This window comes from Cydia splendana, chromosome 14 (assembly GCF_910591565.1).
Source record: "Cydia splendana chromosome 14, ilCydSple1.2, whole genome shotgun sequence".
NCBI classification, from domain to species: domain Eukaryota; kingdom Metazoa; phylum Arthropoda; class Insecta; order Lepidoptera; family Tortricidae; genus Cydia; species Cydia splendana.
In genome coordinates this window covers 13,599,401-13,626,058 of record NC_085973.1, presented here as the reverse complement: position 1 = coordinate 13,626,058, position 26,658 = coordinate 13,599,401, and the positions used below count along the sequence as shown (strand labels likewise).

Genomic DNA, 26,658 nt, shown 5'->3' with positions numbered 1-26,658 from the left:
AATTACTGCCAAACACATATAGTACAATAATAGAGGAAATGTTTGCATTAATCTTTTTTCAACTCACGTATGAATTTATCGACGGGCGGCTAAATACGTTAAAGACACATACCTACATTACCTAAGACAAAAATAAAAGTTGAAAATGCTCTGTAATTGACCGGATCCTACATCAGGCAATAGGTAAAAGTTATGATACGAGTAACAGTTTCGGAAACTAGTTATAATGGTGTCAACCTGATAGAAACCTAAGACACCAGCATATCTACATCAACTCAGACAGCCAGGCTGCTCTGCTGGCACTAGAATCTCTTGAGTCAAACTCAAAACTAGTCCAGAACTGTAAATCAAACCTTAATGCACTGGCTTATTCCAACAAAGTCATACTTAGATGGGTACCAGGGCACTCCGACATTAACGGAAACGAAGAGGCGGATGAACTTGCTAGAAAGGGCGCAGACACACCCCTGGTCGGCCCAGAACCGTTTTGTGGAACCACAAAACGGGATGCATATTCTCTGCTCAACAACATAGAAAAAACGAGAGCAATCGATTGGTTCGTAAAAGGACAAGAACACTCGAAAGCTCTAATCAAAGGGTTCAACAGCAAAACTGCTAAGGAGCTTCTAGGGCTCAAAAGACACAAAACTTGTGCGGTGACTAGAATTTTGACTGGACACTGCAAGTTGAACAAACACATGTTTCAAATAGGGGAAAAAACAAGATGCGACATGCAGGTTCTGCCAAGAGTCAGAGGAGACTGCTATGCACATCCTCTGCTCCTGCGGACCACTAATGTCCAAAAGAAGTACCTACCTAGGGCGACATATACTGGAACCCTATGAGGTACAGAGCATTACGGCCCAATGAATCTGGAATTTCCTGGATTCAACGGGCATTAGTAATGAACTTTAAAGGGCCGTCACAATAGATCACAGCTTGGTCGAAGCGACAGTCAAAGGCCCACATAAAACATAATAATAATAATATAATGGTGTAGTTCTAGCTCGCAACGTGATCGAACGCTAAAACCTTTTCTGCAGTTGAATCCAGCGCGAGGTAAACGAGACCTTTATGAGTTTCAGGCCGTGTAGCCAAGATGCCAATCGCTTACGCTCCGTAGCGATCGAAACACAACTGTCACTGTCGCACTAATATGGAAGAGTGATAGAGAGACACAAAGCGTTTCGTTGTCGAAGCGATAGCGATTGTATCCTTGGCTAGGCCGGCAGGGCCGTTTCAGCATTCCACGCGTACCCGCGTATTTTGTTAGCGAGCTACTTCATCAACAAACGGAAAGCATTACTCGTTGTTATCTCTTTTTATTAGCTCCGACCCTCTGAATTTATTACGGGGCTGTAACTCAAATAAGTGAATTCACTCTTTTGTAGAGAAAAAACTTAGACAACTCTGGTGAAGTGCTTGAAACCGAACAATGGGCGTTCGGCGAGGCTGGTCACGTTTCGTCGCCTTAAAAATGCGACGGTTAAATCCATAAAGTAGTCGAAAGTATTACTATTCCTCCACAGTATTTCCTTTGAACCGTGTATACTATAATAGTATCGCCTAATAGAAAGGTTCAGACGCGGGATTAAACTCCTCGGCAAAAATGAACTTCGCTTTATTCAATATCTTGTTATACTTTTAAAAACTGTGAATAACTACGTTAAATATTTTTCTTGAATTTTTTGCTCAATTTAAAAAAAACCTTTCTTACGCCGAATTCTTTTACATATTTTACGCTTATTTAACAATGAAATAATATTTATTGAAAGTCTTCTTTGATGTGATTTTAAGTATTTAACCTTTTAAAATAATTTTAAGCTATGATACCTAGACATATAAAAGCCTTTACAAGTCAATTTCAAAAAGGATTACATTTTCTCTCCGTTATTTAATCGAAGATATCGAAATATTTTAATTTTTATTTATTTTTAATGTTATATTAGTAGAACTGAGATTTGATGGTGAGAATTAAGAGGAATAAACAAATATAGCTTCCACTTAATGCATAGTATTGGAGTTCTCACATATTAGGTGTCTATTTACCAAACAGAAAATAATATATATTATATACTTATGTAAGTATATTTTATACCTAAATATCATTAAGGTATATTATATTATATTTTAAATTTAATTTAATTTATTTTTAGTGGCGCCAGGCGGAGATGGCGGGATGACCTAGACAGCTTCCTTAACAACTGGTTAGAGGAAGCACTAAATCGGGAGTTTATGGAAATTAAAAGGAGAGGCCTTTCCCTAGCAGTGGGACATTCAAATGGAACAAAACAATAAACATGTTTTGGACTAAATGCTTAATTTAATTTATAATTTAACATACATCCCTGATTACAAGCTTTGATAGCGGTAAATAATTAACGTCCCAGCATATTTGATGCACAATATGAATAAATTATCAATCAAGCCAGTGCAAACATCATACAATCTTGAAACGCCAACAATCACCCGCACACAAACAATCGATAGAGGCCAGAGTTAGCATACCGATCGCCAGTCTGCATATTCCAATACCTAAAGAGGCGTATTCAGGTTAAAAATATTGTACTGATTTGATTGTCACCTTATATAAATTCCGCACCCAGGCAGTCCTTAAACTGGTGTGAGAGAGACATTAATATTATTGTAAGGTCATCATCTTTCTAACGTAACGTAAATTTAATTCCACTAGGTAACCTATTTCCAAGAATTATCTGGGCTGCCCCCTGACCTTTCACTGGAAAAACTAGGTCTTTTTGAGATTAGACCGATGTTTTCGTTGCGAAGAGGTAAGATAAGACATGATATTTTGTATATCACTTTCTTGACACTTATTGACAAGAACCGGGATTCTAACACTTCTAAACCGCGAACTGCAGCTTATAAACGACTCAGTTACGTGACTGATCAATTATGAAAAGAAAGCATGTGAATGTTGAGATGATGGGCAACAGAGAAATCGAAGAAAAATACATGCTGCCCCGACCCTAAAATAAATGGGACGAGGGCAAGCGAATGATGACCGCTCACCTGCGGACGCTATCAAATTTTAAATTCTAAATGCGCCTCTGGTGGTGATATTCGAATTATCCCGTCTCGCTATAGAAACTGAAACATAAAATCTGTGGAATTCAGATAATGGCCGCCCCACTCTGGCAACGTGTCGATGTATTGAATTTCGAAGATGATTAATGGGATAACTGGAATTCTTGGCCAGCTCCTATTATTCTATTCGTTCTGTGTTTTGAAGCACGAACGATGAAACAATAGGCTGTCTGTAGTGTCTCCTGATACTACTTATGAGTTATAGGAATACCCCGGTAACAATTTGTCAAACGTTGATTTGAGGTTGGAACCGTACGTAGTTGATTGGCTTTAATGGAATAATATTGAATTGAATATTACGCATTGACCTGTCAGAATCTTTTACCATATTAGTACAACAAACATCAATACGAAGAAAAAGAATTGGTCTTTTGTAGCCTGGCCGTACGGGCCTACTGCCTTTAAAAGCTCAAATAAGATATATGGGTTTCATACTTAACAGTATTAAGACCATAACATAGACGATTTTGACATAATATGATGGAACGTAAAAAATCACAAATAAGAAAAACACTTTTCAATGTTAGCTGAGATTTTTCTGTTTCACTTTCATAGCAACTCATGGTTAAATGTTCATTTATTTTATACAAGGAAAGACCTCACACTAACGTCGCGACAGCATTACGCTATGACTGATAGCACCCCTTGACGTATGTGATCATAATATTTTAAACAAAAACCTCATTTCACACAGGATGCACACAACTGTCTCGTGTCTACGAAAATAACAAAAATATGATTCGCCAGGGAAGTAAATTATGTTCTCTTTATACTGACAAGAGGCAAATTCGTTTGTTTTAAACATGGCTGGAAAGGTCGTGAAACCAAGCAATCGTTTATTTAATAAATGTGATTACCTAACCTAATGTTTTAATAGATGTACAAACCAGTTGCAATTATTGAATGTAATCTATAATCTATTCCTTAATATCTTTAGGTTATAATTGAAACGTGTTCTTTTATAATAAAGTCGCTTTTATATATAATGTTACACGTCAGTCAAGGAATTTTTAAACCGAAGTCACGTTCCACGCCACCCCTTTATGAAAATCCTCAAAAACTCTCACTTATCGCCTCAATAGCCTACCACGTGGATGCTATTCAAAGTTATTGCGAGCAGAAAAACGCAACAACGTAAACTGGTAAAGTTTTCAAATAGGCCGACTTTTCCCCGTTTCGGGGCCGGCGAAAAGTGTGAAAGCATGTAGTAAAAGTACGTAAATGTAAAGGGGGAATCTCGCGTATCCCGCGGGCGATGCTGTGACACCGGTCCTTACGCCGACAGGACAGAATTAGGGTATTATTACAAGGAAAAAATCGATGAGGTACACGAGTAATGATTTAGTTTTTTGCGTTACTGTCATTTTTTGAGTTTGGACGTACTTTTAGGGTTCCGTACCTCAAAAGGAAAAAACGGAACCCCTAAAGGATCACTCGTGCGTCTGTCTGTCTGTCCGACCATCTCCCCCCCCCCCCCCTTTATCTCTGAAATTTTGAAAAAAATACACAAAATAGTACTTTTTTTTGATGACAGGAAAACCTATTAGAATTTTGCAGTCAAGCGTGAGTCGGATTTATGTACGGAACCCTTGGAACGCGAGTCCGACTCGCACTTGACCGGTTTTTTATTGATATGGTCGGATTTGATCAACAGGAATATGATAATGATTTGAGGGTTATACGTCAAAGTTGCACTTATCTATTTAATTATGCCTATACCTAATAATGTAACATACACAGTGTTTTATTCTGTAGTCCATTTACATGTTCCATCAAGTAATTAATTATTCAGTAAATTGATTAACTTTCCACGGAACTCGAGGAACGCAGCACGCTCCATTAGACAAATACCGCATAGTTGTATATTCGCGTCCATGTAGACCATAGTTTTAGAATTCCCGTGCCATGCTGACCGTGCCGTGTCTCCAACTTCGTATTTCATAGTTGCAGGGGAATGTCCGGCACGCGATGGCTTCTACCTGAATATTGGTCAGGCTAGGTCTGCTTCATTATTATTTTACAGCATCGATACGTTGGCGGATTCCTAACTTTGCGTCGTAAGCAGACATAGGTATTAAAAGGGTATAATTTCAATCTCAATATCTATTCGTTTCGCTAGTGATATTGATATTATAGTGGTATTCAATTTTACGATGCTAAATGTGCCTCAAGGGGACGTACCCGTGTATTTGGTGTGCAATAGAAATGGGTCAGTAAGGGGAAATTTGAACCAAAGAGATGGAAAGTAACTTTAATCCTCTACACTACCGGATAACGAGCCCACTCATATAGCTATAAATTCCCCAAAAAATGGTTTGATAAAATTGCTAGGTACTTAATAAGTATTAATGTAACTAGAGAGCTGGCATTTAGAAACGTAATAAAATGCCTCATATTGCTATTATTAACTATGTATTATATTTGCTAATAAGACTTCGTAGCATCGTTTATGATATAATATATTATCTCTATGTATGCTCTGTGAATGTGGTTTACTTATCTCCAAAATGTACCTAACTATTAGTTACTATAAATGTACATATACCGTAAAACGGGGTGAGTAGGTTTCGCGGGGAGAGTTGGGTTATGAATGGGGAGAGAAGGGTTGAGAGGGGGGTGAGAAGGGATTTAAGGCTACTGCTGCAAAAATAATGTATTCCAATTTAAAATGAAGCTATAGTAATACGAATAATAAAAAAAATCGATCCAACAATCTTCCAAAATCACCGTTGTATGAAAACCCCTCTCACCCCAAATACGAGGCACTACGGAGTGAGGTGGGTTTTCCTCTTTATCGTCAAAGTTATGAAATGGAACTACCCGAAATAAAATAAAAACTAAAATACAAACGTCCGGAACACTTATTATATACACCATTCAGTTTTCATACCTATGTAAAAATAAAATGTTATCGAGGTTTGAATTTCAGTTTTGACCCTACTCACCCCATTTTACGGTACCTAAAAGTTTCAGTATTTCATAATATAAAGACCTATTTCGTATTACTAACCCTTAATGCGCAGTCCGTCTGCTTCAATTCCATATGTTTATGATCTCAATAAAAACATAGAGCACCAGATCCTTTTTAAGACGTGACACTGAATTCAAGACGAAATACTTCGAAAATAATCAAGGCTTCAGCCTTGAAACGTAACTCGACACGCACTCGACGCGGAATATTCACACACGCTGACATTCTATTGAGAAGGCCCTACATAAAAAGTGTGAAAAAAGTAACACACTGTTGTTCAGAGGTGCGAACCGAGTCTCACATTACCAATAGACAAAACGATCCGACAGCGGAAACTATTTCACACAGCTTGTGGCAACTCCACGACGCCTAGCAAACTGTTTTGAACTGTAATTACATATACTCAAGGCTCACTTTACAATAAACTCAAAGTAAGATGTGCTTTATTGCCGTCCAAACGAAAACTTATCCTCAGAGACCCAGAATAGACAAAAGTCACCCTGCCCGGCGGCGCATCCCATTCAATTTTGAACTTTACTTCAAGTGAACGAGGCTCAAATTATAAGAGGTTTGATTTTCGCTTCCATAGGAAAATGTCACCGCGACAAGGCTAAGCGTAAGCGAACGCGTCAAAGTGTAAAATGAGGGGTTTTGCGCCGTGTCAGTGAAAGTCATTAGGAATGGAATGGATGAAAATTGCGTGCATATTTACCTCTCCAACTTAATATGAACGACTTGATGAAATGAAAAATGTTCCAGAGTTTTTTGGACGTTTTTTTAGTTCGCGAATGATTTTATTGGAGATTTGATGCTCGATTGTTTTCCGATCGTGGAAATAATGAGATCGTGTTTCGAATGATAACGATCTTCTTTTATTTTGGTAATTTGTGCCGTCACGTGCTGTCGTCTTGCTCGTACGTATGTCAGTATATAATATGCACGTGTATGCAGCGCGGTGGCTAAATCAAAGAAAACAATGGCGTGCACGGATTGTCTGCCGCGGTGAGCACTTTGCGCCACTTTCGCTACTTTGTGGATTGTGGAGAGCCCGAGGAGACGGCTCGCGAAATTAGATCGTAACGTTGGAAAAAAAATGGTCCCGACTTTTTCTTGTTTTAGTTGCTATGGAAGTTTTCTCGTGAGAACAGTGAGCCTCTAATATGTTATTTAATACTTATTAGTTAGGGAATATTTTTCTTTTTGTTGATGTTGTTGTTGGTTCGCTAATAAAAACGTCAAAATCTTACAAAATTGACATTTAGGATAGTGACAGAAATGACAGGAAAAATGAAAAAGTCTAATATGAGATTAAACAGAAATAAAGTGAGCATAAAAAATAATATTATTAGTTTAATTTAGTTTAGTTTATTTTGTTTGAAATGAAAAGTTTGGTGAAAATATCTTTAAAAAAATATTAAAATTTACATAAAAGTGTCAACAATATACCTCCAAACAAAATCTTACATTAATCCTAATTATTATAATATTATATATCATAAGATAAGTAATTCATTCTTTTTTTCGCTTAGTACCTATGTATATAGGTACTAGGTCTATAAAGTTTGAAGGAAGTTAGTTTACAAATTAATAAAAATGTTTAATTTATTTTAACGTGCCAAGTTATAACGGTTTTCTTTCAGAAAAAACATAACTGCACTAAAGAATTTTCTCATTAATCATCATATTGCCAAAGAATTTCACGAATTTAATTATATACAGAGGTGATGTATACTGACTTTTTTGCCGTCGGTATGCGATGCGAGGCCATTAAAAGCTGGGGTGTGAAAATTCGCTGCTTATTTTCACGTAACTACAAGTAGACTGTACATGTCTAAATAGGCGAAGTATGAGTACTGCCGTTTATTGCGTCTGCACTAGAATTGTTGGCGAAAATTAAATTAAACAGATATAGCATTTTAATTAACTTCTCCGGAGGACTGGAGTGCTTTGAAAGCGCGTCTTTGCTAGTCGTGAAATTATACTATCTTATTAATTATTATATAAAAAGTTTATGATACTGCAAATTTACCTAAGCATATCTACCTTGACTTCCTTTGCAACAGTAAGTTACCTATGGATACAAGTTCGTAAAATTAAGCTAAGCTAAGTGATCTCAGTTTATAACCTTAAACACAAAATCTCGCAAAATTGTATTTAGATGACATCTGTCACCGTACCTAAGCGGTTTGAAAAATGCTACAGGATATGGGTCACGAACATTTTAGTTGGAAATCTACCACAAATAATAATAATATATATTTGTTTTAGGTAGGTGTTTGTCGAGCAAATGTATAATTAAAATTTGTAATAAATAGCCTTATATAACCTACTAAGTTATACAATAAACGTCTTTGTATTTATATTTTATAAGTCGTATACAGATAACTAAATGAAACAGAAACTGCGGGTCTAATCGCTCAAACCTGATGTCAACGTTTCTTTTCAATGAAAATGCGGCAACAGAAAACAATTGCAGAGTAGAAACAGAAGCAAATTAAAAGGCAAAAATATTTGAAAAGTGCACCGTCGGTCGGTCCGTCACTCTTGTTTTATCTGACGCGTCTATTATGGCGGGGGCTGGAATACGGGCTCGATTTACCTACCGTATATTTTGTTGAGAACACGGTTAATGACGCAGAGTTAATAGATAATATAGATGTCGAGTATTTTTTATATCACCATCCCATCTAACAAACATATAGATTACATGGTGGCTTTCCATGAAAGAAGAGTCCAGTTGCTTCATGTATACAATAAGAACCAAGCCACATATTATCCTTACACAGAAATATACGAAATGCCAGTAGCCATACCAATTCTGGTGGCAGCTCGAAATCACAGATACCTATTTAACAAACATGTTTAAAAATGAGTGCCACGATTGTTTACATTTTCCTAGCTTGTAAAGCGGAACGGTTAGGCTAAACGGCTCAAAGCCTCCACCTTTGTAGTCCGCGGCACCTGCACGTAAACGGCGCAGCGTATAGATTTCCTTTACGTAAGCGCCGTGCGGTGCCATTGTTGCTACAGTTTTCTTTGCCTTTTTGGCAAGTGACGGGCTTAAAGAGATTAATCTGCTAGAGTTTTTGGCGTAATTTAGTACGTTTAATCAAATGGTAATGGCGTTTTAATCAAGGTAAAAGTGGGTTTTGATAGCGCTAAAAACTGAAATAACAGTCATTCTAAAGGCCAATGTTGTATAAAGCACATTAAGCATCACACTCTAGTACCTAAGCATAATTACAACCTCATAGATTGATATCCTTTACGACAAGTATTACCTATGCATAGGTATGCAATTTCTTAGTTACTTATTTTTTTTGCGTTAAAATAACCTATTTAAAACACCGATGACACCAAACAGTTACATAATATAAATAGTAGCGGCGCAAAATTCGTCGCGCTCATGAGCATCATAAAATTTCCCTGTAACCATGTTTATTCCCCCCAACAACGTTATCAGCTCCTTGTTTCATTAACGTCCATTAAAAATCTCGAAACTCTTCAAGCTGTAGAACAATGTCGTCACTGGCTTCAGTAATATCCCACAATATTCTTCATAAAATGCATACAAACGAGACGCCATTAAAATAAGAAGCGGAGGACGGCCAGCATTGTCCCGGCTTATTCCCAGTCTATAATTTTGATAATAGCCTAGAAAATATTCCTTTGTCTCGAACAGGCTATCTGCTTGATAAACCGTCTTCCGATTATTCCTTGAGATGATCCTATTTACACATTACGATTGTTAGCTGTTGCATAAATATGAATATATGCTTCAACCCTTAAAGAAAATATGATAATATAGTTTTTACTAAAGAAACTAGGAAGAAGAAAGACTATAGCTATTTGTGCCCTAAGCTAGGATGGAACTAGCGTATCGTCCCTACCATTCGCAATTATAGCCCTAAACCACTGAAGTACACGCCGAAATAAAAGTACCTAACCCAAATGACAGACAATCTGTTAATTTGTAATCAATTGTTATTTTATTAATAGAATCGTGTCGTCACCGTGTCTTATAAAACCTCCTCACACCTCCGGCTATCGTCAGCCTCTCACTTTTATAGCGTCAATCAGTTGACAAAGGCACCAGAAGTCCTCGCACTTGACGGCAAACCGTTATTATCTACCAAATATATCCTTGCTTTGTTTACGCTGCTTAAATTAAGTAGAATTAGAATCTCTGGAGATCATTGCCGTCAGACTGTTTGAGTTGCGTCAATAAGAAGGGTTGCTGAACTTTCTCGAGGGACATTTAAGAATCCAGTATTAACAGAGTTAATTTGGATTTTCGTGAACATAAACCAAGATTCTCTGAATTGGTTACTTGTTTACAAAAATGAGCTGGTTCTGTAATTGTGTTCTTACATAAATAATGATAAGCGCTCCAGATGCAGCTAGTAAAAAAAATAGACAAGTGCATTAGTTTATAAAACACAGATCAATTGTATTGTCAAATTTTCTTATTGCTTAATGCAAATATTATTATGTATTTTCAGAATGCAATTAACCAGTCGTAGGCCACTATCATAAATAAAACATGAAAATAATAAATTGACAGAAGGATACTAAAAATGAGACGTACCGAAAATAAAATTATAATTGGATGAATGTATCCTTTAATTCGAAAATAGCGTCACGGGATGTGCGATGAAATTCCGCCACCTAAATATTTTACTAGCAATAGTTGATGACCATGACAATGCAATTAAATATGATTGTTTGGACTTTATTTAATATTGGACGTATATAATATGTAGTGTAATTACACGGTATATTGAATTAAGCACAATTAGCGAGCTCGTTCCCGCTTCCGCAGGTGCCGCTAAACTATCGCTAACGACCCGCCGAGGGCATAATTACAACACTTTTTAACCCGACCACGGCTATTCCACTAATTTTGTTTGCTATCAACGCCAACTGAAATAGAATATTATTTCTTTTCGTATTGGTCTTACTATCATGTTTCGGCCTTGAACAACTTTGTTAAATACGAGTACTATTAACAGGAACAATTTCCTCAATATTTTATTAGCTAAAACCAAACAGTTCCAGTGTTATGCCTAATTATAACATCCTATTAATAATCCTACAAACTTCCTAGAAACTATATCTTATTGACAAAACATATTCCAAATCAACATGATATTCAACTTGACTAGTGACTGACAACCCTGAGGCATTGCAAGAATTATGCACCTGTGCCATACGACTAAATAAATAATTTACTATCTAATTACTAACTAATGTAAGGAATAAGTGATCACAACATTCAATGCTGGAGTTTAAAATGTAAACCTCTTCATTTGCAATAATAGCCCTTGATTCCAAGCCATAAAATTTGTGTCAACCATAAAAAAATTAAAGCTTAAAACTTATTAACCAACAAAAAAGATATAACAGAGGCTCCTTGCTGGCTCAATTACTTTTTTAAGATAGCAGGGCTTTTATAACCCTTTTAAAGCGTTTTATTAAAAATTTCCATCAAAGGGACTCGAGCTTGTCTCATTATTACATGGGATTTGAGGAGGTGTGAGTAACACCGCGTACGTGCGGGTTGCCTGCGACGATTATTTTTATCTCGATTTTTGTACACTGTCGCTATGGATCATCGGCTTTGCAATACATTTTAAATTGAAAAGCGACAGTTCATTGTGTGAGGGTATTAGGGTTGACAGTTTACAAAAACATGAACACAAAAACACATGTATAATATACTTGGTCAAGCAGATCTTGTCAGTAGAAAAAGGCGGCAAATTTGAAAAATGTACGCGCGAAGGGATATCGTCTCATAGAAAATTTGAACTTCGCGCCTTTTTCTACTGACAAGATTTGCTTGACCGTCTATATTTAATAATACCTATGATTCTGTCATCCGACAGTGTATCAGTTATTCCTACATTTAAATAATACAGTAAACCCGACACAGTAAGTATACTTACCTACTATCCATTGCTCTGTAGCGTAAAACATCCATGAATTTAGATTTAAAATTTAACTTATAATTGAAAACGAAAAAAACAGAATTGATGACGCTATTCAAATTCGGTAACCATCCAAAATGTCTATTCAATAAAAGGCTAAAATTAAAATCTGTTGTAACCGATTTGAAAGAGAAGTTTCTAAATTTCAAAGGCGGTCTTTGCTTGCTTTAATTATAAAATTGCAAGCAATTTTCGCAGTCTGCGGTTTTTTGCTGTTAATTTTCAGATGGTTAGCCATGGTCGGGTTAGACCTTGGAGCGAGATCAGGCCGCATTAGCAGTGTTAATTTAGTACGAGAACCAAACTGAAGTATGCGGAGCTGCGGATACTTGTTACCAACTTCCATTTTAATTTGGTTTTTATATCTTCTTTCGCCGTGCCTCTTCCCATTTTATTTGGATTCAGCTCTCAGAATATTTTTTGCCTCTGTCAAAGTAGGTTGGTGGTATGTTTTGTGACTGTTTCTCCAATAGGTGGGTTTTAAGCGTTCTGATGGTCGTATTATTATTAGCAGTGTTAATTTATTAGGTACGAGAACCAAACTAAAGTATGCGAATACTTGTTACCAACTTCCATTTTAATTTGGTTTTCATCTCTTCTTCTTTCGCCGTGCCTCTTCCCATTTTATTTGGATTCAGCCTTCTGAATATTTTTTCGGCAATTGACTTTGTCAAAGTAGGTTGGTCATTATATTGTCGCATTACCTATATTAGCAGTGTTAATTACTGAAGTATGCGAATCCTTGTCACCAACTTACATTTTAATTTGGTATCCAACTATATCCAAACAGTGCGTACCTACTACTTCACATCGTTCTTTATACTTGCCAAAGCACCGATCAAATGCTAAAGTAAGCATTCGTTGTGTTATTCATCCATTAGTGAACAAAATAGTTAAGTACATAGAAATAAAAATATGACGTAGAATCATACACATTAAATAAAAATAGAAAACGAAAAATCTACATCCTTTTAATCTTGGCAATACCTAAAGAACTGCCATTAAAATTATTCATTCATTATGTTATATTGCAATTTGACAATTTTTATTTTCAAAATACTCAATTTGTACACGTACATATGTTTGCTTTGGATTAAGGCAAATATTGTAGGTACCTACATCTAGTTATTAACCCTGAACTAAAAGTACACTTACTTTACTCGAGTACCATAGCTATTTTTAAGTTAAATTTCATAACAAACATTCGCGGAGTATCAAAAATACCTAGTACCTGCTGATTTCCATCACTTGTAGTACTCTATATACTCGTACTTTTGTACAGGTATTCGTCGCTTCAAAGCATCACTGTAAAGGCCAAATAATTAGGAGACGGGCTCAGGGTGGCATCTTTGATGCCTTAATCAGGTGCCGACCACGCCCGCGCCTTAATTCAAGTCTCACGGCCCGATTCGAACTTTAAGATACGTCAGTTATTAGATCTAGAAACGATATGGATTAGATATGTCAAATGTGACGTTTTTTCGAACAAAAACGTCACTTTTGACACTGAAACATTTAATCCAGTTTCTAGATCTATTAATTGACGTATCTTAAAGTTCGAATCGGGCCGTCAATCTACACCCACCTTTACATGCGCAACTAAGCACCGAGGCTGAGCCGATAGGTGCAGACATCAGACCTCTAAACATCTTTAATTGAAAAGACCTAATTTGAAAGGCGTGGTTCAGGTTTTAATAAAATAAACTTGTGTTTTATTTTCAAGTCAACCAAACAATTTAATACATATAATACTAATATAATAGTAAGCATTATAAAATGACAAGTAAGTAGGGGTAATACTAGGGGACTAGCTATAATATTGGACTGGCCAGTTTAGAATTAGACGATTTTAGCAGTCACTACACCATAAGGAATTACCAAAAAAAAATCAGGAAGTGCCCCTGCAAACACACAGCGGCAATAAATTATATTAGTCTAAAAATAACTGCATACCTATGAAAATAATTCAGCAGCACATTAAGTACCGATAAGCAGTATAATCGCAATTCCCTTTATAAATCCACCGTAGCCAATAAATCCATGTCAACCAATCAACTATGTATGGATAATCGTTAGAGTCTATTAATACGTGTTGTGACTACGACGAAGTGGAAATAACACGATACGTCCGAAGGGCATTACTAATTCCGTTTCACACTAATTGCCTTGCGTTATATTGAGCCGTGACTTGATATTAAGTCCAGTTCCCAGCCTATAATCCTCCAACTTTTGTATTCATAAAACATTTTGCACTGGACTATGTATCATCAGTATTATGCCTTTGCTACGGAAAAGGTTGAAGACTATTAGTATGCGTAGAGAATTTATTTTAATGAAAAGTATAAACACCGTTATAGGCTGATGATACATTATGCGTTTCTTCTCCCTTAAAATTTTCAAAATTTTACTTTTCTTGTCGTATTAAACTACTGAATGCGTTAGGGTTGATCCTGGTCACGTCTCCTGAATCACCCTGTAGATATTAGTATCTATGTCTATCTATCCAAGAATTTTAAAAAGCAAATGCACGAGAAGCAACGCCATGCATGGCTTAAATATGGCATGTACCCAAATTTGCGTATACCTTTGCGAATACCCGACCTCTGTATAGCGCAGTACTAATGATGCACATTGCAATTACCTGCAGCTTACCCCAGCGTTCCAAACAACCATCTATTATTACTAGCCTTAAGGTACTACACGCATTTGCTTAATTTCCCTTGAATGTGTATTCACTTTAGTTGAATTTGCACGTTTGTCTGGGGATGTTTGAGGAAACTTCAAGCAATCTACATTGTCTTTGTATACATAAAATGTGCGAAGAAATATGTTGTTATGAAAATATACATTGCTATGCTAATATTAGTCACAGTAAATTATTCTACTGACAACTAAAAACAAATGCACAGCTATCAAATGGTTTAAATGTTCATAATTCCTGGACACAACGTTTCCAACGGTATTGGAATCCGCGATCAGCCGATCAACAGAGGAGTCGGTCTAGAACCATTTGACCTACCAAAGTTAACGTAGGCTACAGCAATTAAATCACGTTGCTAGCTAATGCCACATAAATATTCACACACACTGTCCTAAACATTATTTTTGTATTAAATGTTCATGTTATTTACTCTAAATAAAGAAAATATAAATTCCTATTCTGCAAAATTATCTGTCAAAAAAATACTACCTAATTTGGAAAAGATTATACGAAACTGAAATTACTTAAATAATCCGATAGAATTGAGAGACAATCTTAATCCACCTCAGAAACTTCCCAGCGAGAATAAACACGGAGAGGAATAAAAAGGAAAGCCTTTTTTTCTTTTGGCACGTTATCTTTCGAATTCTACAATATTCAGATGGAGGCGGATTTCAGAGTTTAACTTTTTCCAGTTATTATTCATACATGCAAAGGCGCTAGATATTTGAAGAACTCACTTTACCAAAGTTGAAGGATTGGATTTATAACGGAGATTGGCTCTTTTTGTCGGAAAACATTCAAAGGTCTTGCATTATTCTTTGACACTGCGACACTGTGTTATGTTATTATATCTTTAAAATAAATTAAAATTTTCTTTAATCTTGACATTTCTTTAACTCTTTTTAGGTAATATATTGTTATTACAATTTAAAGCTTTTTTTCACATCATGAACCGGAATTTATACATACATAGGTACCCAACCATTAAACAAGTATCTAATTTGTATGTTATTACAATTTAAAGCTTTTTTTTACATCATGAACCGGAATTGATATATACCTAACCATTAAACTAGTATCTAATTTGTGTAGATATTTGTAATCATATTATCGAAAGTTACTGCTGTAATTTCCGTGTAACATTCAATATTAAGAGAACGAAAATGAATTATTCTCAGCATCGCTTGTCCAGTCAGAAACCGTAACATTGTAACTTCATAAAACCGATCATAATTGTATATTGATTTTCAGATTAGATAGTACTACATTCACTGCGACTAATTTCAAAACAATATTAAATCAAAAACGAGGTTCAAAGTTGTAATGCCGCTGCTGATATTGTGTTGACATGAAACTATTTGCCTAGGATGTACACTGTTATTTATCTATGTTCTTGTACTAATATCATCTTTATTGTTTTTGCACTATAAGCACCTAACTTACACTACATTGACATGTACCTACGTCTACCATCAGTTTTGACATTGACATATACGCTCACGTCTACGTAACTTACTTTCTATGCATCTCGCTCGTACTCGCATATTAGTGCAAGCGAGATGTACAGAAAGTAAATTACGTAGACGTGAGCGTTATGTCAATGTAAAAACTGGTGGTAGACGTACTACTAACACGAAATACCTAAGATACAAGTATTAAGTTACTTAGTTTAGGTATTGATGTTAAATATGTTAGAGCCAGTTACAATTTTTGCTTACAAGATCTTTTAGGTATTTTATGTTTACTTTTCTAAACCATGATTGTACATTTATAATATTTAAGTAAATATTAAACGTATTATTATTGTTTTAATTTTTGGATATTTTTCAATGAAATAAATTTTATCTTATATTTATCTTATCTTATCTTATTTTCTAATAGGTTTATTTTATTGTTCCAGGTTTCTACAATGTGGAACACGTAGACTGACCCAGTATCATGATGGAAGCGTGTTTGCGAGCGCCCGGCGCTATGCTTTTAGTCTGGCTTTGCTCAGCACTGATGGCAGTGGACGCCGTCAAAATTGTCATAGAACCTCTTCCCAAAGGTAAGTGGATACTAACATTGCAACTTACTTACCAGTCGTATCTCCATACGAGTTTCACTACAACAAAGGGAGTTTTAATCTAGGTCGGCACTTCGGCAGTAACGAATCTGCATTCAATTTTTGACTCTTCGGCCTGTCATTGAAAGGTATAGTCAGGTGAAATTGGGTTAGAAAATGCTACCATTGCAAAGGCTAGAATAACAAAGGGAATTCAGCACTTGATATTTGATCTTCACTGCAAAATCCTAGCTAGTTTAACATGTGTGTAGTTTGCATCAAACTTAGAAGTTTGTAGACCAGCATAATATAAATTGTGTGCCTAAATTACATCTCTACACTCACCCATAGCCCTGAACGATACAGTTAAGCAATGTTTAACTTGGACTGAAAGAAACCTACTAAAGCGATGTTCGTACTACGTATATTAAATTTAGTCATATTATTAGTTTTTTTTTATTCTGTTACAAAGATAGGTACTATTGTTGAGTTATACCTATAATAAATAAATGATTTCCTCTCCGCGTCTATTTCGTAAGTTCCAATGAAACTTGATAAACAAAACGAAAAAAGCACGCTAGAAACAAAAGGGGCACTTTTTTAACCTGTCGCTCACAGGGCATAGTACAGAGTAAACAGAATCAGGCGTCCGGACTTAATTTAGTTTTTTTAAGTCTCGCTGAATGGGCTTCCTCCAAACTTCCTCCCCCAGATGTCGCACGACCGACTTCGCTTTAGTTTCGTTTAATTTCCTATCTCTCTTGCCGTGACGTTTATTGCAGCTTCGCTCACTCACACCGCTCTGCTTTTGTTCCTAGCCACTAATAACCATTTGGAATTAATTTTTATTCGCGGCTCTTCGCCTCGCTGCTCATCATCCATTTTCGGACTCCCTGACTCTTTATTGTTTTCGCATTAACGGGTAACGCTGATTTCTAAGAACTTTTTATCTGCAGTATTCTTTAGCTTTGAAAGTGAGACCCTATTAATATTAATTAAAAGTTTTATATAATTGAATGGATTTGGTATTGTTTTCGTTGTTCGGTTCCCGTGGAGAAGTCACCGCAGTGATAATTAAAAGTTCATAAAGTTGAATTCATTATTCAGTTTCTGTAAATGACGCGGCCATTTACCCTCGAGAGATTTGAAGTAATGATACACGATTTTTTGGTGAAATCTTCGAAAATTTATGGAAAGGTTTTCGATGCCCGATTCAGTTTACGGAATTCCGAAGACGACATACAGCAACATTTTTATTTTTAATCCTTATTTATTTATTTTTTTTGCATATTTAGTGCGTTGAATATGAATAATCTTCAAAGCAACATCTAAAAACGGTATTATTTTATGCATGTCACCGTAAAAAGTCAAGCTTGGAGTGAAAACGCGTTTTCACCAGTTAAAACTAGTTTTCCATAAGCCCCCCGGTAAAAACTAGTTTTACTTAACTACGATTTTTCAGTCAAAACTAGTTTTGCACATCCCCTTAGTGAAGAGTAATAAGCATGTCCTCAAAACCTAAAATAAAATATTTTTATCGTTTTGTTACACTAATTGAAAACATGCTTCATGTTTTGCGTTGTCGCTCTAAAGCTAGTCCTGTAGGTCTAAATAAAATATGCATTGTACGAATCATAATATTTTTTATCGAAAGTGCATTGGTTCCGGTTGCTCAGCCTAGAGCAGACAGATGTTTCGCTGTTCCACATTTAAATATGTCAACAAGATAGACTGCTGAGACTTGCCCTCATCAACCCGTCTGTCCCCGGTAGATGTACGGCTGCCAATTAAAACTATAGATGGCAGCGCCGCCGACGAATGGACGGCTCGTGGACTTGAACGGACGGGGACGGGTTATTATGCCGTGTGAATTCGAGATGTGCTTTGTGCGATTATTTCATCCTCCTCAGAGAACTCATTTTTTTTAATAAAAACTTTCAAAATAAATAACTTTTAAATAATATATGAGTTAGGTACACAACTGTCACCTCTTTTCTTTACTGTTGTTTATATAGAACGTAAAAATAACGAAATCTTTATTCGGAAGTTCGATACCATAGGGGGTTGCGATTTAAAAAGACTCGACTCGAGGCTTCAAAAAATCGGAAGATTCTTTAGCACTAAGTTTCATAAAAACGAGTCAAATTCTTCAAATTAAGACTCAAAAGACTCGAGTCCCTACCAACAGTACTACTAGCCACGAATATATCTTATCTCTGCGAGTTATGTAAAAAATATATAGGTACGTAACCAAAGCCCAAAAACATCAATGAAGATTATCGTTCAGTTGAATGATAAACACAGACTTTTAATAACATTTTTGTTTTATGGACAATTAGCTTGCCACAACATTTTCGCTACATTGTTCCAAGATTATATTAGGCATTTTTATAAAGGTGAGATTTACCTACGTAACTTCTATCTGTCTTTGAAGGAGCAACGGACTTTAGTTACTCGTAAATACAAAGTTGTAATTACTATCTAGCGCTGTTTATCTAACTTTGTTCTTACTTATAATGTACTTATAACTTTGTGATGATGTGAATACTAACCCTAGTGATGAAATTGATGAAATTAAGTGACTTAATAATTATAAAATCAAATACAGCATAGTTATGAGTTCAAAAACCATGGAGAATGAGAGAAAGTGCTAATCGCAGAAAAGAAATATTTTACTCGTTTAAACTTAGGATAATATTTTTTTATCCTACTCAAACTAACATTATACTTATCCTAGTAAGTTGATTAAAAAATAAGTATTACAGGTAAATTAGTTTTCAAATAGCAATGAGATACAAGCGAGGCTCGGCCCTTCTTTGCAAGCTTTCAGCTCTTAAATAAAGACATTTTGTCCCAAAGTTTAAGTAGGTACCGTAAATCTCTATCTCTACGTTTCTTTGAACCGCACCTTTATTTACACTGAAAGATGAAACAGATAGATTTTAAAAGCGGTTATTTGGAAGCACTCTGTCCGTTTGTCGAGGGAGCGATTTGTGATACTGAAACAAATGACGCGCACCCCACGCCCCATTGGCTGCTGCACGGTCAAATACGCTAAACAAGTAGAGAGCTGGCAACGATGGCTTACAATTTGGGACTTTGATGCACATAAAATCAATGCAGTGGAATAAATCAATTGAAAGAAAGAAAGAAAGAAAATACATTTATTTTCATCAAACCAAACCAATTAAATTACATACAAAACATAGATCAGATGGACGTTAAAAAGGAATTAACAATTAACATCAAAGAAAACGACACTTAGGTGTGCTATGTGCTCGATATATTTTTTCTTTTATTTTGTCTAATTAAATTCGATCCGGAATTGAGGTTAATGCGGAACGAAAATTAATAAATGGCTATTCAATTCTTAGAGATAACAAAATTACAGGAATAAATATGTAAATTGTATTAATATTATCAATTAAGTCGGAGGCGTACATGTTAACATACTTAACATTTTTTCGCGCTTCCCTTGAGATTCATGTTATACAGTAATAACATAATGCCTACATTGTAATAATTATAATGTTTACCCAGCCTCGGAAATGAAAACGCATGAAAAATGAAATGCATTAGTGTAACAAGTCTGCCGGCATTAGTAACATGATTTAATTCCGACCTATCTTTTGCATCTCTCATTTTTGCCGGCAATGTCATCATCTGATAATATTTACGTTTGCCAGTCTCGGAAACACGAATGTCCTCAAGGAAATGAAGGGAAAATCCAGAAAACTCTTCCCAGGAGACAGGCGCCGTTGATTAACGTCTTTTGCACGTTATCTGTTATTCTTTGTTGTACATAAATACATAGTTGTTTTTATTATCGCCCCTTTTATTAATTAATTTTGCTAATGGGAATGTGATTCTGACGTTGCCCTGTCATGTCACGTCCTGTCTGTGACTTTTCTTGTAATGCTGTGATATTACGATAATAACGATATAACAATATTATTAGACAGACATTTTACTAGCACGAACGAGGCAACGCTAGTGATTTCCTTCCGATATTTAGTTTATTGATACCTAATATCTTATGAGTTTCATATACAAAGGCCACATTTGGAAATAAATGAACAAGAATAAACTAAATAACGGAAGGAAGTCACTAGCATTGCGTTGTTCTTGCTAGAAAAATCTCTATGTCTAAATATTATACTTACATGTAGGTACTTACACTATAAAAAGTAATCGGTATGTAAACGTTTTTATTACGAGTACCTACCTAACTTACTACTTGAGGACTCTACTGTATAAATTTATATATTCAGAGAATAATAACAAACTTGTACTTATAAATTGGAAGCTTAGTTATTACTACTGTGATGTTCTATTTCCATCATCAATCTAGTTTACTCTTAGTAGAATTCTATTGTTTGTAGGTAAATAAAACAATTTATTATTCGGTCCATACTGTAGGTACGCCCGTAACACCCGGCCCCATGATGAGGGCTAGTGTTGCCAACGCATCTGCTTATTTATTCATGAACACCACAACTACCTACCACTTAAAAATATTTTTGGTTCCTTTGGCTGTTCCTCATATTATTCCAGCACGTTTTGTAAAAACATTCTGTTTTGGCAACAGAATACCTAGCTATTACCTCATAATTTCATCGCCAAAATCTGTCTGAAATTTCCTTCCAAACTTCAAACGTATAAGAACAAGAGGCCTCAAAAACAATATCAAAAGATCTCATTTCAGCCACGAATAAGTTCCCTATATTCAATAAAAAGGCTCAAACGGATTGCGTAAACCATGTAGATATTCGTGAAGGCAACCTTTAACATCTATATCAATATGCAAATTGGTTTTTGAGGGACCCAATGCGTTGGGAATAAAGCTCTTCCATTAAGCTATTTTGGATAATATTGATTTTGATTTCAAGTAAAACGACTTGAAAATACTTAACTAACAATTTAAACCATTTCTTAAGGTTTCTGGTCTCTCACGGACCAGTGTGCCATCAAAATGCCTGTTGACATGTCTCCCAGTGCATTTAAATCGCACCAATCAGCTTGCGCGATCGTCACGGTCGGTCGTATCAAAATAAAATCAAAACCTGCCGAATCTTTAAATCAGAATTGTCCTCCCTAACTAGACTAGATGAATGGACCAGGTTTTCATACTGTATACATTTTTTTTATATGCCAGTGAGAGACGTTCAATTATTAGGTACAGTCAGCAGAACAGTACAACAACAGCAGAAGTAGGTAAGGGGTCGTCCAGAAATCATGTGATCGTTTAGAGGGGGGGGTGGGGGTAAGAAAAATATCGCGAACGATCACGATGGGGGAGGGGGGGTCAGAGATGATATCACGTGTAATTTTTTTTTCAAAGCGGGAAAGACAAAAACAATAATATTACTCAAAGATAAATTCTCGCTCTATTTTATATGCGTAATAAAAAACATCATAATTATCACGTGATCTTGTGGCAGGGGGGGGTTGCGTTAAAACCACCAAATATCACCTAGGGGGAGGGGGGTTCAAAAATAGCCCAAATATGATCACATGATTTCTGGACGACTCCTAAGCGGGCCAGGTATTCAATATGAATTTAGCACAGCTTTAATACTGTTGAGACGCTAAGTGCAGGTCATTGTAAACACCTGGGCCGCTTAGTTACTTCTGCAGCCGACTGTACTAACCTATAACTGTAACTACCGTGAGTTGAGGTCCCTTTGATCAATTTGCAAATTAAAGAAATTTGAGGGTTATAAATGCAAATGTCAGTTTTGTTCATTCCAAACACTTCCGGAATAAAATTATTATTTTTTTGAGAGTTAAAAAAATGTCTCTCTATTACCTAACATGAATCATATTATATTCAAAGGCTCAAAGGCGACAGTGGCCCCCTTTTACGTTATTCCATTGCCGAAGCCAGTTTATTAATAAATATTTTCCAATTTGCACTCCTTAAAATAAATCTGCACTTAAAAAGACAAATAAACTCGTGGTTTTAATTTATTAAAATAAATTCGACTCAATTTTAATATTCAATTTCGTTGTCAAGTTGCTTCTTTTAGTTAAAAGGCTAATATTAAAATATTGCCGGCTAGCAGCTGTTAATAAAAAATGGCACAGGAGGCACAGGGCAAAATAAATTACAATAATAAATAGATAATTAAGAGTTTTTGCTTGACAGGTCGAAACAAGTGATTATTATGTTATGTTTATAACGACTTGAATTGAAGACCATGATCCTTTAAAAACCACACACATCCTACGGTACTGTCGCATAGTATTGCCACTTTGTACTACAACAGTCAAATGTAAAAATATGGGTGCACAAATCATCTCAGAAATATGTACCCATACCTCTTATGTCAGCGAATTAAGAACTATGGGACATATTTTTGAATAAGTTGGCTACAACCATAATTTTACAGTACCTATCAAATAAATAATAATAAGGAAAGCTTTTCTGCTATTAATATTCATGCAAAAAAATATATAAAAGCTATGAATGTCGCGAGTCTGATTTTCCAAAGCTTAAACTTAATAAAACATAATATTAAACTCACGATTTTACAACAATATCAAATGCCTATCTATGTATAATTCAATCATTAGGTCGTGCGTGTATTATTAATAATTGTATAATTTGGTCGCAAAAATATATCTGCTGGCAAATAATTATAGGCCGATATTTTTGTTAAATCCTAAGTTTGACCTCTACACTAATTGTAAATACCTCAGTTTCAGATATTCTAATCAGAATAACAATCATTTTAAATTAAAATGATACAAAAACAGAACTGAAATCTTACAGCAGCTAGAATAAATCAACACCGACATTGTTGTTTTCTTGTGAAATCCGATAACAGACTAAGTAAATTCGAAGCTAAGTATATCGAATGCGTAGAGCTTCTGTTTGTGCCAGTGTTTGATTACGGGCTAAGTAATTTATCATTAAAATGAACTTTAATGCTGGCCCGAATTTAAACATATCGAATTCCACCATAGAGATGATGGGTAGGTTTATAATTTCATAGAGGATTTTTTACATATTTACAAAAATACAGTTTAATATGAACCAGCTGGGCTAGTGCGTATAAAAAAAACAAATCAATTTCGAAAAGTAGTTCCAGAGATATTATAACCACACAGACAGAGAGACTCGTTCCATAAGAGTTCCTTTTTACCTTTTTGGTAAGGACCCTAATAAACTTCGTGAGAATCACGTTTTCCTTCACCTTGTGTCACTCTATGTTATGGATAATCAATTAATCATAAAGTTATTTCATTTCCGAAATAGAATCAACCATTTTATGTAACGAAATATAATGAACCTTTTTATTTAACGAAATAGAATCAACCTTTTCATTTCACTCTAAATGTGAAAGACAAAAACTCACGAAAGTTATAATTTCACAAACAATAAGACCTTTTAAACGCATTACCGTCAAAAAACACATCAAAGAAAGTTCTGTTTCTCGCATCATAAAAATGTTTTCCCATAAGACACTGACACTGACATCTCACTGTATGTGGCTTGCGAAAAGGGCTGTGTGTTGTTGTTTCCATCGCTAACTGAGCGCAGCCAAGCGTTCGCCTTTGCCCTACTCAGGGGCTCTAGCCAACTTGACAATCGTACATCGAAATACGCCGATAGAAAAGAAAAAATGTATCGTTATGACGGATGCAACGAAATGTTACGTGATCATTTTCATACATTAGAATATTTGAATATTTTTGATAGGCGATTTCTATCAACGATTATCACTTGGCAAGCCCCGCAGGAACGTTGCTAGCGAAGCATCTGTAATCAACTCGTAAAAGTAACTCATTCAAAAATCTTGAATAGATATTTGACAGTTGCTCTACGGGATTTCTAATGCCAGCGCAATATTTAACTGAAGTATAATTGAATTAGTCCATTTGGGGACCCTAGCTTTGCAGTCCTCTAAGTCAAATGTAAGGTAAGTACCCCTATTAACGAGCCCATTAAAATCGGCACTGATTACCGCGGTATGTACAAAAAGGCGTTTTATAAGAAAGTCTATTAACATTTTTAAAATTGAAGTACACACAAACAAAGCCTTCTCTATTGACTGTCGAATAAGTATAGCACTAGTAAAGAAACACAAAGTAAACAATTCGAAAAGCGTAAACTAACTCATCAGGGGCGCAGGATTTGAATGCTCCATACTAACGCGCAACACCTCAAGTAAGCAAACGCGTATTTTATTTAGTGATTTTCATAGTAATGATGAATATTATAGAAAGACTAAAATTTTATATCAATTCTTAATTATGATATTTATGGTTCCCAAATACTCAATTTGTAAATATTTGCTTGCCAATAGTAAAAAACAGGAAATTAAAAACCTCGGTGTTGGGTTCAATTTTTTGGTGTGGTTCCTAATTTCGAGGTATACCTCGGTAATAGCGGAAACGGTATTTTAAGTTCGAAGGGTTATATATTCATATGTAAATACATATTTCCTTAACTCTTGATGTTATTGAAATATTTAACCATCTATAAAGCTAAAGAGCTATTAACGTGGTATGAAATCTATTCAAGAACTCTTAATTTTGACTACAGTTTTAAGCACTTAACTGGAGGTTTCCTTAGAAACCATTATATGAGAATCTTGTTTAAATGTTGATATAAAAACAAAAGCATGGCTGTCAAGTCTGTTTTATAAAATGTTTCGTAATATTTAGTATCTTCCATTTTGATTGTATTCAAAATATACGCGATTTTTATATATTTTCATTACTCGTAAATGAGTTTTACAATAATGTGAATTAAACCGTTTAGCGATGGTTACAAAAGACATCACTCGGTAATAAGATGTACGGGCACCCAATACCGAACCACCTACAACTTTGGTAGGAAATAAATAGGTTCCTAATATAATTATTATAAAACCTATTGTATTATTTTAATTAGAACATATAATACACCAACATACAATCGTAATCCAACGCGGCAACGCAGCGAGCGTGACCTTTGCGTCGGGGGCAGCCCGGGACGGATTTCAGTAGGTTGTTTATTATATAATATACCTACATATTTAGTTTATATTTATATGTAAGTTTAGTTTTTAATTAATTTAAAATTATGTCTGGATTATGTGTTATTAATAAAAGATGCAGTACATCCAATATAAATTTCTTTTAATATTTGATTTCACATATCTTGTATCATTGGATCAATTTGATGTTGATGGGCATTTATTTGTGTGAGGAACACAGATATTTGTTCCTAAGTCATGGGTGTTTTCTACGTAGGTCATACAAGTATGCCCAGCACCAACGTATATAGGCTGAATTATTATTTTTATTTTATAAATTTGTATTTATCTATATAAGTATGTATATCGTCGCCTAATATCCATAGTAGAAGCTTTGCATAGATTGGGGCTATGTCGATCTGTGTAAGATGTCCCCTTATATTTATTTATTTTATGTTGTTTTATGTAGATACTTGTATACAGCATGTATGTTTGATACGACCACATAATATATTATTTATCTAAGTGTAGTTAGTAGGTGTAAGTAGACTCAAAGGAATTCACTTTCATAATTATGTTTTACTAAAAATCCTCTTATTTTCCTTATAGAAAAACCTAAAATAAATATTAATTGAATCTTATGATTGGAAATCTGATTAAATATAATACCTACTATTTATTTAATTACTATTGTCAAATAAATATAAGTAGGTATATAAAGAAGGAACTAAAAATGCGATGGGTTTATCTACCCTCGTAAAAAGGAACCTATATCCGCGGTATTTGGGTAGCAATGATCAATTACCACGGTAATAGGCGATTTCGACGTTTCAGGTTTAATAATTATTTTTTTCTATATAACTGGCCAAAACAAGTCCAAA

General features: G+C 35.2%; 2 protein-coding genes across 2 annotated transcripts in view; one reads left to right on the top strand and one right to left on the bottom strand.

Moving 5' to 3' along the window:
• LOC134796759 (brachyurin-like) overlaps positions 1 to 26,658 on the bottom strand; it is a 519,833-nt gene that overhangs the window by 249,527 nt on the left and 243,648 nt on the right. The window lies entirely within an intron of this gene.
• The window catches only part of LOC134796701 (semaphorin-2A), a 415,353-nt gene that overhangs the window by 239,194 nt on the left and 149,501 nt on the right, over positions 1 to 26,658 (top strand). Inside the window, exon 3 of the mRNA XM_063768875.1 lies at positions 16,668 to 16,814. Coding sequence (XP_063624945.1) covers positions 16,706 to 16,814 — 109 coding nt within the window. The 5' untranslated portion in view covers positions 16,668 to 16,705. The remainder of the gene's footprint in view (positions 1 to 16,667; positions 16,815 to 26,658) is intronic.